Here is a 14,981-nt window from a genome sequence, read left to right on the forward strand (position 1 = left end):
TAAACCAAGACGACTCACACCAGAGAAGTTGAAAATTGCGAGGGCAGAATTTCAACATTTACTGGAGTTGGGCATTTGCCGTCCTTCAAGTAGTCCTTGGGCTTCTCCTTTACATATGGCTCCTAAGAAAGAACCCGGAGTTTGGAGACCTTGCGGCGATTATCGCGGTCTTAACGCGGCGACGGTTCCGGATAAGTATCCTTTGCCGCACATACATGATTTCACTTTGGGACTTCACGGTAAGACAATTTTTTCAAAAATTGATTTACTGAAAGCTTATTATCAGATTCCCGTTCAAAAAGATGATATACCCAAAACTGCTGTTACTACTCCTTTTGGCCTGTTTGAGTTTGTTGCCATGCCTTTTGGTTTGAAGAATGCTGCTCAGACTTTCCAAAGGATGATTAACCAGGTTACGCTGAATTTAGACTTTTGTTTCGTTTATTTAGATGATATTTTGATCGCTTCCCAGAATGAACAGGAGCACTTAAGTCATTTGCGTAAATTATTTGAGTGCTTGGATAATGCTGGGTTGTGTATCAATCATTCGAAATGTGTTTTCGGAGTTAAAGAAATTGAATTTTTGGGTCATCTTGTATCGGCAAAGGGTACTCAGCCGCTTCCGGGTAAAGTTAACACGTTGCGTACGGGCGACGTGTACGGTCACGTCATGGGGAATCCCTATCCTACGGCGGGTGACGCGTACGGTCACGTCTTGGGCCTGGTCCCAATAAATGTGGAAGGGGAAGAAGAATTTTTCAAGTATCGCGTTTTCCTTTTGCATACGCCTTCAGTACGAACGTGTTCATCAGTGTGTACAGCCGTTACAAATTTGCAGCGTTTTTCACCATTCTGCAGCTGTTTTTTGTATTTAACAAGGTAAGTTGTACGTTGCGTGCGGGCGACGTGTACGGTCACGTCATGGGGAATCCCTATCCTACGGCGGGTGACGCGTACGGTCACGTCATGGGGAATCCCTATCCTACGGCGGGTGACGCGTACGGTCACGTCATGGGGAATCCCTATCCTACGGCGGGTGACGCGTACGGTCACGTCATGGGGAATCCCTATCCTACGGCGGGTGACGCGTACGGTCACGTCTTGGGCCTGGTCCCAATAAATGTGGAAGGGGAAGAAGAATTTTTCAAGTATCGCGTTTTCCTTTTGCATACGCCTTCAGTACGAACGTGTTAATCAGTGTGTGCAGTCGTTACAAATTTGCCGCGTTTTTCACCATTCTGCAGCTTGTATTTAACAAGGTAAGTTGTATTTTTTCTGTCGTATTCTACTTCCTATCAATATTTTTATTCAATTTCTATATTAAATATTTTGGAATATTTTTGTGGACATATTTTTATAATATTTTGTTTTACAGTCATGTCGAAAAGGAAATCGACTGAATGCATCGATGCTCCTTCACCCCCAAAAGCACCTCAACCGTCGACATCTGGGTTCAGAAGATGCACAAGGAGTATTACGAATGTTGAACCGGAGGAAGCGGTTGAAGACTCTTTGTTTGACAGTGGGAGCGACGAAGATGTGGAGTTGGATTGGGGCTTTTCCACGACGGATTCCTCAGAGGAGGAAAGTGAAGAAAGCGACAAAGAGTCAACATTGTCTGAATCTACCTCGCGTTTAGTTGAACCAGGTACATGGAGCTCCGTTCAGCCCATTTCCCCAAGCGTACCGTTTACGGGAAATCCCGGGCTCATAACTGAAATGGCGTCCAAAGAACCTATAGATTTCTTTTTTTTACTGGCCAATGACCAGTTATTTGATACTGTTTTACGCGAAACCAATTTTCAAGGGCGTAAATTATCACGGCCCGCCACTTGCTCCAACTCGCGATTAAAAATCTTTAACCAGGTAAAAAGAGAGGAGCTTGAGGTTTTCTTAGGGCTAATATTTTTAGGGGGTAATATTCGTGTCCCCTGTTTTTCCCATTTTTGGAGAAAAAATGATTTATATCGATTCCCCGCCTTTGCCAACGCAATGTCAAGAGACAGATTTCAAACTATACTGGCGGCTTTACACTTTTCTCGAAATCCGCAAAGGGGGCAGCCTAAACCGTCTGATCCCTTGTACAAAATTCGACCACTTCTCGATCATTTCACCAATAGAATGCGGGAAATTTATTATCCGGATAAAAATTTAAGTTTAGACGAATCCATGCTATTATGGCGGGGCCGATTATTCTTTCGCCAGTATATTAAAAATAAATCACATAAGTATGGGATAAAATTTTATATGCTGACCGAGCCCAACGGAATTGTCCTGCGTAATTTAATTTATTGTGGCTCACGAGATCCTGATGTTGGAGGTGTTGGGCATACCGAAAAAGTTGTACGAAACCTGCTAACCGATTTTTTGGGAAAGGGGCATTCGGTTTTTTTTGACAATTTTTATTCGAGTGTAGCATTAGTTAGGGAATTGTTGTATGACAAAACTTATGCAACCGGCACTCTCAGGGCGAATAGGAAAGGTAATCCTCCCGCTGTGACTAAAAAAAAACTGAAAAAGGGTGAAGTAGAAGCACGCTATACTCCTGATGGTATATGCGTGCTAAAATGGCATGATAAGCGGGATGTAGTAATGATTTTGTCGGAATACACACCAAATCTCGAGAAAATAAAAACGAGATCTGGTAGAGATGTGGAAAAGCCAGAAATGGTAAATAAATATAATAACTGCATGTGCGGAATTGATCACAGCGATCAATTTTTAGCTTACTATCCGTGCGAAAGAAAAACCATTCGTTGGTACCGGAAGGTTGGATTGCATATATTTCACATTATGATGAACAATGCATACTTATTACATAAGCTAAATTCAAATACATCGTTATCATTACTTAAATTTAGGGAAGCGGTTATTGACCGACTTATTTATAAGAACAGGCCACGCTTAGACACAATTCCGATACCAGAGGACAACGAAGTACATTTACCGACAATGTCAGGCCTGGAGGGAGAAAAGAAAATGCGAAAGAGATGTAGGGTGTGTTTTGAAAAAGGGATAAGAAAAGAGGGATTATTTTACTGTCCGAGGTGCCCAGATAAACCGGGCCTCTGCCTCAACAAATGCTTTGCGAAATACCACAACTATACATAAACAATAACTCCCACCAATAGTTTATGACAACTTCTGTAGACGAAAAATTATATTACTATTGTAATAGTATTTGTAAATGTAACTGTAAAAATTAGCGAATATATACCATTTTTTATACAATATTAATTTTAATATAATTTTTTTGTTGTTCTTCCCAAAACATTTATTAACATCATAATATATAGCCACATATAAAATGGCAAGCCGAAATTAAAATGAAATACGGGTTTGTCAAATTAAACCCCTATCGTATGCCGGGTGACGTGTACGTCGCGTCATGCCTTTTTTTCTAACAAAAACAAATTATTTTTGGTTAAAATGTTATTAAATGTCGAAAGTAGCATAACAGGGTGCACTTTCTACAAAAATCTATTTCCGGCATCTGGGACAGTCAACTATTTTTGGTGCCGTACGCAACGTGTTAAGGCAATCGTTGAGTTGGAAAGACCAAAAACCATCGTTCAGTTACGAAGATTTTTAGGTTTAATTAACTATTATAGAAGGCATCTTAAGAATGCAGCTAAAAGTCAAGCTTTATTGAATCACTTCATTAAGGATAGCAGGAAGAATGACAAGCGTCCTGTACCTTGGACCGCTGAAGCTACCGAAGCTTTTGTGAGCTGTAAACAGGAGCTCTCTAATGCGACGTTGTTGGCTCATCCTGTTGACTCCGCTAAGCTGTTTTTGAAGACGGACGCCTCTGAATTTGCTGTAGGTGCGGCATTGGAACAGTCTTGCGGAGGTGATGTACAACCAGTTGCTTTTTTCTCGAAGAAAATTAGCGTTACTGAAAGAAAATATAGTACTTATGATAGAGAATTGTTAGCTATTTTTGAAAGCGTTAAGTATTTTAAGGATTTAATTCAAGGTCGTGAAGTTGTTATTATTTCGGATCACAAACCACTTATGTATGCTTTTAAACAAACTTTAAATAAGGCTTCACCTCGTCAGGCCAGACAATTAGATTTTATCGCTCAGTTTTCAACCGATATCCGTCATATTTCGGGTGAGCAAAACACTGTGGCCGATGCTCTCTCCAGAATCGAAGCGATTAATTTACCAGTCATTATCTCCACTGATGAGTTGGCCTCTGAACAGAGTTCTGACGAAGAGTTGAAAGAAATCCTCAAAGGTCCTTCAGTTTTAGAACTTCGAGAATTTAATTTATCAGGAACCAAATTTCCTTTATTTTGCGATGTGCGTTATGGTAGGATTAGACCATATATTTCTAAGTCTTTGAGACGGAAAATTTTTGACGTGGTGCATGGTTTGTCACATCCTAGTGGTAGGGCTACCAAGCACCAAGTCCAAGAGAAATTTGTATGGCCAGGAATGTGCAAGGAAATTAACTATTGGGCTTGGACATGCTTGCAATGTCAGCGTAGCAAAATCCAAAGACATACTAAGCTAAGTCCAGAAAAGATCATGGTGCTCAATCAAAGATTTTATCAGGTTCATTTAGACATTATTGGCCCATTACCTGAAGTCAAAGGTAAGAGATATTGCCTTACCTTGATTGATAGGTTTAGTAGATGGCCTGAAGCAGTTCCTATTAAGGATATTACTGCTGATACTGTGGTTTCTGCCCTTTTAAATGTTTGGGTATCAAGGTTCGGTGTTCCCGTGATCATCACTACGGTTCAAAAGAAAACAACAACTGGGATTCCCCTAACGCTTCTCCTCGTTCCGCTCTACTATCATATTCTTTCGTAGTGCGCTGGAGTTCACACGTGTGTTTTACGATAGTTCTAAACATATAGAAGTGATCATGAGTAAACGGAAGAGAAGAAGTAACGAAGAATTATTTGAGAATCTAAGCAAACAGGTAAAAATTTTACAAGAAACTATGAAGGTGTTAAAGGAGAAAAATCAAGATTATGGCGAGTCAGAAAGTGACGAAGTAGTAAGACAAAAGTCAGGCGACAGTGGGTCAAGCAGCGAGGACGGAAATTCCGACGAGGAACAAAGTAAATTTTAATTTTAATCTTTCTTATACACAATGGTATTCTCCGAATATTTGGACATGAATATGTAGCCCGGTCGCACAGGCTGAGAATAGGTTTCACGTGGTTTCGAAAGATAGGTTATACACGCTCGCACGACGTGTTGAGACATTAGAACAAGAAGAAAAGACAGGTTAATAAACCGTTTTTTCTGCTTGTTGGCAACATATACGCTCGCATGACGTATGTATTGGAAAGAATCTGGTTCTTTCGGCGGGCTCATGCTACATTCTTCTTAACTGGCTAGAACAGCTACATACGTAAACACATGCTCGCAGGACATGTGCATACGAGAAGGTTAAGGTCAATATGCGTGGTGGTTAGGACCATCCTGTTTTTTACCTCGATATATCAGATATATGCACATAGAAACATACGCTCGCATGACGTATATGAACGGAATTAAAAGAAAAACAAATGTCCTCTCTACACATAATGGACAGAACGTAGATTCTAAGATATCTTCTAGAATCGCAAATATCTTGGTTAATAAAATAAAAGTAGAATACAATTTTACAGTCAAAGGTTAATTGAAAGTAAAATTACAGGTAATAAAGAAAATTTATCAGAAGCTGGCAATGAGAATAGTTTAGTGTTGATAAATCAGGAGAACTTGGTAGAACCTAATAACGGAAAAGAGGTACTAGAGAGTGTGGACGTAATAAAAGAAACACCGCTTAATGAAGACTTTGCGGAAATATTTGGAGATGACCCCTTGGCATCTAATGCTTTACAAATAAAAATACATTCCAGCATTCTTAATAGATGGAAATTCTGGTTCACAAACGGAATAAAAAAAGAGGAGAAAGAGAATCTTTTAAGAAAATACCAAAGTCCTGGTGGCTTAGAAGTACCTAAGTTAAACCCGGAAATTCTTTTAAAATTGCCTAAACACTCAAAATCAAGAGACACCCATATGTCCACAAGACAGCAATTGGCAAGCGCTGCACTAGCAGCCCTTGGTTCGGTCATGACAACTTTGATTGAAGAAACAGATAGTATTGATAAAATTCAGGTTATGGAAAAATTACATGACGCTGGAAAGCTCATGACCGAGATTATGCATAGTCAAACTAAATCGAGGAAAGCCTTTATTGTAGCAGGGGTTGATAAAGATACAAAAACCATGCTCGAGGACACAAAAACAGAGGAGTTTTTGTTTGGGAAGAATTTATCTGAAAAGTTTAAAGAAGCCAAAGTAATGGATAAAGTAGCCAACTCTATGAAGAAACAGTCCTCTTACAAAATTCATGGATCAGCCTCGACGGCCAAGCAGACTTTAAACTCAAACAGCCTGCTGGGAAAAAGGCCATTTCCCAACCAGTCAGGCTCACATCAAGGTTTCCAATATCCATCAGGACAGGCCAAACGACTGACCTTCAGAACGAAGCAACCATTCAACACCAAGGCACAGTATCAGGGATGCAACAAAACGAGGAGTCAGACGAGATTCAAATAAATGTAGGTTCCACTGCTGGTAGGCTAAAAGGTTTTTTGAATAACTGGAAAACGATTACGTCAGATAGGTTTGTGTTAAGTTGTGTTAAAGGATATAAAATAGGTTTTCAAAAAGAAGCAAAGCAGGGTAAGGTACCTTCAGTAAAATTCGATTCAGCTAAAGAGATTAAAAGAGTTAAGCAAGCCATCGATAAATTACGACAAAAAGGAGCTGTAGAAAGCTGTAAACCATGTAAAAAACAATTTCTATCAAGTTATTTTCTGGTTCCAAAACCAGATGGCTCTTTCGGGTTTATACTAAATTTGAAAAGGTTAAACAAATTTATCAATACTAGCCATTTTAAAGTGGAAGATATTCGATCAGCTGCGAAATTAATTTTCCCAGGGTTCTTCATGAGCACAATTATATATAGAGATTTGATAACCTCTATATAAAAATATATAGAGGTTACCAAAGCATTAAAAGGAGAGGCTGATACTTTGTTTATCGCGATAAAAAAGCCGCATAAGCCTATAGGATCTCAGACCATTGGTCGTTGGATAAAGAATGTTCTAACAAAAAGCGGCATAGATACGAAGATATTCTCAGCTCATTCAACGAGACATGCTGCCACATCAGCGGCATTATTTAGAGGTGTTGACCTAGCTACAATAAGAAGAACAGCAGGCTGGTCGAAAAATTCACAGGTATTTGCAACTTTTTACAACAGACCTATACTGTCAGATAATTATAAGTTTGCGAATACGATTAAACCTCCTTCAAAATAATTAAGACAAATTATATCCAGTTACAAGAAATATTGTCTGTCAAATTTTTAAATATGTTTTAAAAATTACATGAAAACATAATTTTGTTTGAAAACGTTATAAAGGGTCTAATAAAAAAAAAAAATTGTTAAGGATAGATAGGAATAAAAATTGCTATCCGCTCTAAATAACTACACTTGTAATCGAACGAACGAGGCGAATGAAATATAATTGAACGATCAAACGAACTTACCTGTAAGTGATGTTCGATCGCAATTATATGAAGGAGCCTCGTTCGAGAGATTGCAACCCCACCCTAAGAGAAAAATAAAGTTTTTTCTTCGATCTCCCTAACCCCTTATTATTAATTAGCAATTTTTGGCTACTCTAAAGATATGATAGTAGAGCGGAACGAGGAGAAGCGTTAGGGGAATCCCAGTTGTTGTTTTCTTTACTCTGAATGTAGTGACCTCTGGCGGGCATCGAAAGGACTACTACACGTGTAATCTCTCGAACGAGGCTCCTTCATATAATTGCGATCGAACATCACTTACAGGTAAGTTCGTTTGATCGTTCAATTTTTTCGGACCGTTTTTGACAGATCCATGAGACGATATTACGATATCTCGGTTATGTGCGGACCGATTTTATTGAAATTGGTCTTATTCGAAAGCTTATATGCGGTTTACATGAGAAAAATGCCTTTAAAGTTAGAAAATATTGCAGGCGTGATGAGATATTAAGGAAATAAATCTCAGGTTAGGTAGGATTTGCTCGGCGACGAGTAAATGATAGCGGTAGCGACAGTCGACATATACAGGGTATCTTTCCTGTACTTGGCGTCGAGACGCTACCGCTACTCCAGATCAGCGCGTGCCAATAATATATATAAAAAAAAAACGAATTGCTCACGTTAAATAATTGCAGGAGGATACACAACGAAGCGGCACCAGCGGAGCGGCCAGAGAGTGTGGGCCCAAAAGCAGCAATGAGCCACCCTCCAGGTGGTGCGGGCTCAGGCCATAAGTTTAAAATCCCAGGCGGCAACAATTAGGGATATGGTATCGGCCCAGTACCGAGGCCGTGGCCGTGGCCGTGGCCGTGGCCGTGGTCGTGGCCGTGGCGACCGTATGGGCATAGTTTAACAGAATATATATAATATAAACATTGTAATAATGTAAGTAATAAAAAAAAGTATTTAAACAGCCGCATTATCAACAAACGTGGTCGCGTCTGGAAGCTAATTATTACATAATTATGACATAGTCCCGGTGTTTTTACATGATTAAGCGAATCATTTTTTTTTTTCGAACCCATATGTCGTTTTACTTAATGTATCAAGCTATTTGTCTAAAAGATATAAGATTTATTCTGAATTAATAGTTATCAAAATGATACATTTAGGATTAAGAGTTGTGACGTCACGTTTTCCTCCTCCACTTGACGCCAGTAGGTGTTGCCTCGAAAGCATAATTTATAAATGTCACTTGGCTGTCATTCAATCATAACCTGCTAAGTGTTAGTTGTTAACATTCTTGAAACGTCACGATGGTAAATAAGAATAACATAATTTACATATTTAATCAAGGTTAAAGGTAGGATTAATTAGAAAATATTTAATATGAAAAAAGTGAAGAAATCCCCCCCCCCCCTTAAAACATGATTCATGTATGAAAGAAGCTAATTCCCTTTAATTCACGAAAAGTTGTCACGCAAAGATTGTGAACTCATCTCTGCTAATTCCAATTGTACCTTTAATTCACGAAAAACATTAAAAACATTCTCACGCAAAGATTGTGAAATTAACTTTGCTAATTCCAATTGTATTCTCGTTCTCCGTTCGAACACTGATTCCTCTGTCACTTTTTATACTTGACATTCCTTTATTGACCACAAATCAATTCAGTGCTCAGATTTTCAGCATCGGTTTTAAGGATTTAGCGGACGAGGCCTGTAGTTGACACAAAAACTTTTATAAGAGGGACATCTTCTGTTAAAAATGTCGTATGAAAATCGTTTTACGATGGAAAATAATAAAAACTTGGTAGAGACTAATTTAAACGAATCAAAGTCGGTAATAGATTAATAGTACATTCGCCAACCTGCACTAGTGATATGAAACATTTTGTTTTAAGTCGACTTCATAGTTTTTTCTTATACAACGCCCGCTAATTCCTTAAAACCGAAGCTGAAAATCTGAGCACTGAATTGATTTGTGGTCAATAAAGGAATGTCAAGTATAAAAAGTGACAGAGGAATCAGTGTTCGAACGGAGAACGAGAATACAATTGGAATTAGCAAAGTTGATTTCACAATCTTTGCGTGAGAATGTTTTTCGTGAATTAAAGGGTTAAAGGTACAATTGGAATTAGCAACGATGATTTCACAATCATTGCGTGAGAACTTTTCGTGAATTAAAGGGAATTAGCTTCTTTCATACATGAATCATGTTTATGGGGGGGGGGGGGGTTTGCTTATGCTGTCCAGACCACCACCGCTGACTGACTCGCGGCACGATACAATCATAAATCGCGACCCTGGCGAGACACTCTGGCCGATCAACCTGGCTAGTTCGTGGCTAATGCACTTTGAAACAGTTTTTACTTCTTCATCATATATATTTGTATAGTGACTGATATTTGAAGATAATGAAGAATTCATTACATTTTTTTAATTATAATATTTCATTAAGGATTTTGTTATACTTCATGGTAACCAGATGCTTTTTCAGGCTTAATTATATATACTTGATAAAGGTTTGTGTTTACAATACAACAAGAATTGGGCGCGCGAACGCGCGCTTTCTGTTTTTAAAGCATTTTCTTCGTCGCAATGCAATGTGGTCAGGGCAATCTCACATCTGTGCAGCAGACTTTTGGGACTCTGTACCTGCAACTACACGTCGTGTTCCTGTAAATGCGAATCCGAAGAAGGTTTTCTTTTTTCTATTTATGGAGGAGGCTTTTTTATGACAGGGTTGCCTTCGTTGAGGAAAATGAATATGAAAACGGCAGAGTCTTCTAAGCAGTCGATGCGAACGTGTCGTGCCTGAATACAGAATATTCGTGACATTTTGTACAACAGTACTATTTCGTCTTTCAAGTGACAGCTTGTGTCAACATTTCGTGCGAGCGACAGTACGGTGAATCTAATTCATAGATCGGTAAAGTCGTGACCGTGCTGAACGTGTGAGTGTAATTTTTGCACATATCAGAAATGTCAAAACGATCGTGGGTTTGGGCACATTGCAAAGAAAGCAATGACGGACAAGTACAATGCATGCAATGTTGTAAGCAGTTTAAAACGAACAAATCAACAAGTGTATTAATAAAACTGTTGTGTGCTAGCGTTCGAAAAGCCCGCGCGTACATTGTAAATAGCCGGGCCGAGAGGGCAGTAAGAGCATAGGCGGATGTGCGAGAGATGTGTCAGCTTCCGCCTTCTAGAACCTTCGACGAGTCTCAGAGAGTCGACATCGCGGTATAGAATATAACACTTTGTTTTCAATAAAAGAATCCGTACGTACAACACAAATTACACTCATATAGAACATAACAAATGGCGACGAGGATGGGATGTCGGGAATTCTAGTAAGAACGAGTGGAAAGTGAAAGGTGATATTACACATCACGTGGAGAAAGTAAGGTTAGGAGCACGTGTCGGTTACGGCACCGCAAAATTACATTAATTCTAAAACCATGACGGAACTAGTAGTCCACGGAAATTTCGTGAACGACGCGTTCGATTCAGCAAGTACAGGCTGGAATCGTTGGTTGAAGCGATTTGAGGGGGCAGTTACAGTATTCAAAGTGCCGGCAACTCAAAAGGTAGCTTACCTGTTGCATTTCATTGGCGCGACGGCATTCGATGTTATTTGCGACAAATTTGCACCGGAGGACCCCTACGATAAGCCATATACAGTTTTGACGGAAAAACTGAGGGAATTTTACGCGCCAGCCCCGTTAGAAATTGCGGAAAATTACCGATTCCATCAGAGAAAACAGATTGAAGGTGAATCGGTGCAACAGTTTGTAGCAGCTTTACAGAAGCTAAGCGTGTATTGCAAGTTCGGGGCATATTTACAAACAGCCATCCGCAATCAACTGGTATTCGGGCTTCTGAGCAAAAGAGCGCAGTCGCGGTTGCTCGAGACCAAGGAGCTGACGTTCGAGAAAGCTGTGGAAATCGCTACGTCAATGGAAATGTCCGAGAAGGATGTACATCAACTACAATTCAGCGCAACGAACGTGCACTACATGGCACACAAGGACCTGAAGTCCTCCAGGAAACCCAAATATACACCATCAAAGAAGTTACCAGAGACGAAAGCAGCGACGGCGACAGGACCTCGACAGGCTACGCATACAAATACAAACTCTAATGCAAACTTTAATGTATCATGTTACAGATGCGGCGAAAAACATTTAGCTACTAAGTGTTCGTTAAATAAGGGCATTACTTGTAGAAATTGTGGAATTAAGGGCCATTTACAAAAAGTGTGCATGCGTAAAAATAAAGGCGCAATCAACACACTAAATACACTTAATACACTGGAAGAGACGCTGATGGTACAGCGTGAACACGAGAAATTCAGGGATAAATAATACATCGCAGTACAGGTGGAAAGTAAGAAAATACGTTTCGAGGTAGATAGCGGAGCTGCAGTTACAATTGTGAGTAAGAATTTTTTTGATTCTCTATTTCCGACTTGGAGTCTGAAGAAGTCGAATTTACAACTATTGACTTTTTGCGAAACTAAGATTACAGTACTTGGATACATACGAGTTAAAGTAGAATACAATAATAGAATAGAGTTTTTAAACATGTACATTACAAATGTAAATAGAGAACCACTCATGGGTAGAGAATGGATACGACAATTACAAATACAATTAGCTAATACATTAAACATACTGGTCCCTAGTACAAATACAAAAATGCAGGCCATTTTGCAAGACTACGAAAGCAGTCTAGACACAACGTCCACAAAGATTAAAGGCATCCAAGCGAGACTGACATTAACAAGTGATGCACGCCCGGTTTTCCTTAAAGCAAGAAAAGTCCCTTTCAAAGTATTGCCATTAGTAGAGGGGGAAATAGAAAAATTGACGAATGCTGGAATTCTAGTACGCGTAAATACTTCAACATGGGGTACACCTATAGTTCCAGTGTTGAAAAATGAAAACGCAGTAAGACTGTGCGGGGATTTCAGCGCCACCCTTAATCAGCATTTGGTCATTGACGAATACCCTCTGCCAACGATCGATGAATTGTTCAGTGCATTGGCAGGGGGGACAAATTCTCGAAAATAGATTTACATCAAGCATACTTACAAATGGAGGTCCACCCCGATGACCAAATGCTATTAACATTGAATACACACCAAGGATTGTTTAAGTGCACACGTCTACTTTATGGGGTGGCATCAGCCCCCGCAATTTGACAACGCGAAATGGAAAATGTGCTTAAAGGAATTCCGGGAGTATCGGTTTTTCTGGACGATATTAAAATAACTGGGCCAAATGATGAAGTACATTTACAGAGACTCAAGAAAGTTCTTACGCGTTTAGGCAAACGAAATATACGAATAAATAAAAATAAATGCGAATTTTTCAAAAACGGAATACAGTACTGTGGATATTACATCGACAAAAACGGGGTACAAAAAGATAAAAAGAAACTTGTAGCGGTAGAAAGAATGCCGCGACCGAGTAATATTAAAGAATTACGGGCGTTTATAGGCATGATTAACTATTATGGGAGGTTTATACAGAACTTGAGCGAAATCCTAACACCATTATATGCGTTACTACAAAAAGAAAACGGCAAAGATGTACCGTTGGTGTGGTCAAAGGAGTGCGAAAGCGCATTTAAAGCAGCGAAGGCGGCATTTATTGGGGACAAAATTTTAGCACATTACGACCCAAAATTACCGTTATGCGAGGCACATGCGATGCCAGTGCTTACGGCGTTGGAGCAGTGTTATCGCATACGTACCCGGATGGTACGGAACGCGTGATCCAATATGCGTCACAAACCTTGAGTAGTACACAAAAAAAGTACTCGCAGTTCGATAGAGAGGCATACGCCAATATTTTCGCGATCAAAATGTTCTATCAATATCTTTACGGAAATAAATTTACACTTTATACGGACCACCGTCCGTTAACGCAGATATTTGCCCCCAATAAAGCGCTGCCAGCGCACAGCGCAATGCGCATGCAACACTACGCGATTTTCTTGCAGGCTTTTACATACAATCTATATAAATAAAAATGTAACTGTTCGTTTGTTCAAAATCTTAAACCTCCGAAACCACTGGACGGATTGTGATGCTGGTTGCACCGTTGTGTAAAGCATTTCTCGAGGAAGGTTTATGTGTATGCGACATTAAGCTATGACAAATAGAAGCCGAGCAATGACGATTTTAGTGAAGCAAGGTTTTCGTGAATCGCAGCGCTCACAGAACAGCTAACGATGGGACTCGCATCCCCACCACTGTACGGGCAACCGTCACGCGCATCTCTTTCGCGCAGAGTGCAGAACACTATATACATTCTACCTATGCGCGTATGGACCTGTTCCGATTTCAATTATCAAAGATCGATCAGCTTTAGTTCAACCAAATAATGCCTCGCAGAAGATCAAAGTTAGGTCGTCGAACACGCGGAGCAGAAGCAGTGCGACGAGTAATTGTAAATCAAACTGAGGAAAAACGGGCATCATCGAACGAGCGAAACAGATAAAGAATGGCTCAAATACGTGTCGAGGAAACAGCAGAGCGACGTGCAGCCAGACTTGAGGATGCACGGTTGCGAACACAGCGATCGCGTTCGCCAGTTTCAGATCTGCTTCGTTCTCAACAGAATGGCTGAGACAACAACAAGCTGAGAATGGCTGAAAGACGTCAACGAGAAACAGCAGATCAACGTCAAACACGACTCCGTGCTCAGCAATCACGCGATTACAATCGTCTTGCATTCCGGTACAACCCAGTTGATGATTATAATTTGAGCCGGTATGTTCTCATCGGCACTATGACTGAAGTGTGTCCTTATTGCAAGGCTCTGAAATTTAATGGAGAAACGAAAGGAATGTGTTGCGCCGCCGGAAAAATTAAACTTCCTCAACTTGGAGAACCACCAGAGCCATTAAAAACTTTGGTTGCCGGATATACTACCGAATCAATGCATTTCCTATCTAACATCAGGAAATACAACTCATGCTTCCAAATGACGTCATTCGGCGCAGAAATCGTAACAGCTCAATTCATGCCAACTATCAAAGTGAAAGGACAAATTTATCATAAAGCCGGCTCCCTGCTTCCTTTTCCAGATGGTCAACATACATTCCTACAAATGTATTTCATCGGTGATAGCAATGGTGAATTGAATGCACGCTGCGGAATTTCTACCGGCATAAAAAGGTCCATCGTTTCCCAACTGCAAGAGCTTTTTCACGAAAAAAACAATTTAGTGCGTTTGTTCAAAACAGCAATTGACATGATGCCATCTGATACACACAAGATTGTTATTCATGCTGACAAAACGCCTGCTGGAGAACATGTGCGAAGATTCAATGCTCCAACTATAAACGAAGTGGCAATTGTTATAGTCGGAGATCAATTCCAACCTAGAGATATTGTTCTTCATCGGGGAAACG

General features: G+C 40.0%; 3 protein-coding genes and 1 long non-coding RNA gene across 5 annotated transcripts in view; 3 read left to right on the forward strand and 1 right to left on the reverse strand.

Annotated features, from left to right (window-relative positions):
• Positions 1-6: 6 nt before the first annotated feature.
• On the reverse strand, positions 7-4,459 carry LOC143369556 (uncharacterized). Of its 2 annotated transcripts, none has more exons than XR_013085437.1 (3): positions 4,013-4,457; positions 3,698-3,898; positions 7-122 (listed from the first exon to the last, which is right to left on the reverse strand). It is a non-coding gene; the product is annotated as an uncharacterized LOC143369556 (long non-coding RNA). The 2 variants fall into 2 exon arrangements; XR_013085438.1 differs by having other exon boundaries at positions 70-119; positions 4,013-4,459.
• Positions 4,460-4,832: 373 nt separating this feature from the next.
• LOC143369763 (uncharacterized) lies at positions 4,833-6,935 on the forward strand. The gene is made up of 2 exons (XM_076814116.1): positions 4,833-5,078; positions 5,663-6,935. Exons 1-2 carry the CDS (start codon positions 4,880-4,882, stop codon positions 6,571-6,573), a joined length of 1,110 nt encoding a protein of 369 aa, XP_076670231.1. The 5' UTR covers positions 4,833-4,879; the 3' UTR covers positions 6,574-6,935.
• Positions 4,874-14,981, forward strand: part of LOC143369726 (meckelin) — a 292,527-nt gene continuing 282,419 nt past the window's right edge. The window contains exon 1 of the mRNA XM_076814032.1: positions 4,874-4,883. The gene's annotated coding sequence lies outside the window, so the exon portion shown is untranslated. The remainder of the gene's footprint in view (positions 4,884-14,981) is intronic.
• Positions 11,018-11,923, forward strand: LOC143370040 (uncharacterized). The gene has a single exon (XM_076814637.1). It carries the CDS (start codon positions 11,018-11,020, stop codon positions 11,921-11,923), a length of 906 nt encoding a protein of 301 aa, XP_076670752.1.

The sequence above is a fragment of the Andrena cerasifolii genome, chromosome 6 (assembly GCF_050908995.1).
Source record: "Andrena cerasifolii isolate SP2316 chromosome 6, iyAndCera1_principal, whole genome shotgun sequence".
Lineage (NCBI taxonomy): Eukaryota > Metazoa > Arthropoda > Insecta > Hymenoptera > Andrenidae > Andrena > Andrena cerasifolii.

Excerpts from the sequence above, each read along its gene's own strand:
- LOC143369763 (XM_076814116.1), top strand. The coding sequence starts at position 4,880 with ATGAGTAAACGGAAGAGAAGAAGTAACGAAGAATTATTTGAGAATCTA. Across the intron at positions 5,079-5,662 it reads AAATTCCGACGAGGAACAAA|GTAATAAAGAAAATTTATCA; the intron begins GTAAATTTTAAT and ends GTAAAATTACAG.
- LOC143370040 (XM_076814637.1), top strand. The coding sequence starts at position 11,018 with ATGACGGAACTAGTAGTCCACGGAAATTTCGTGAACGACGCGTTCGAT.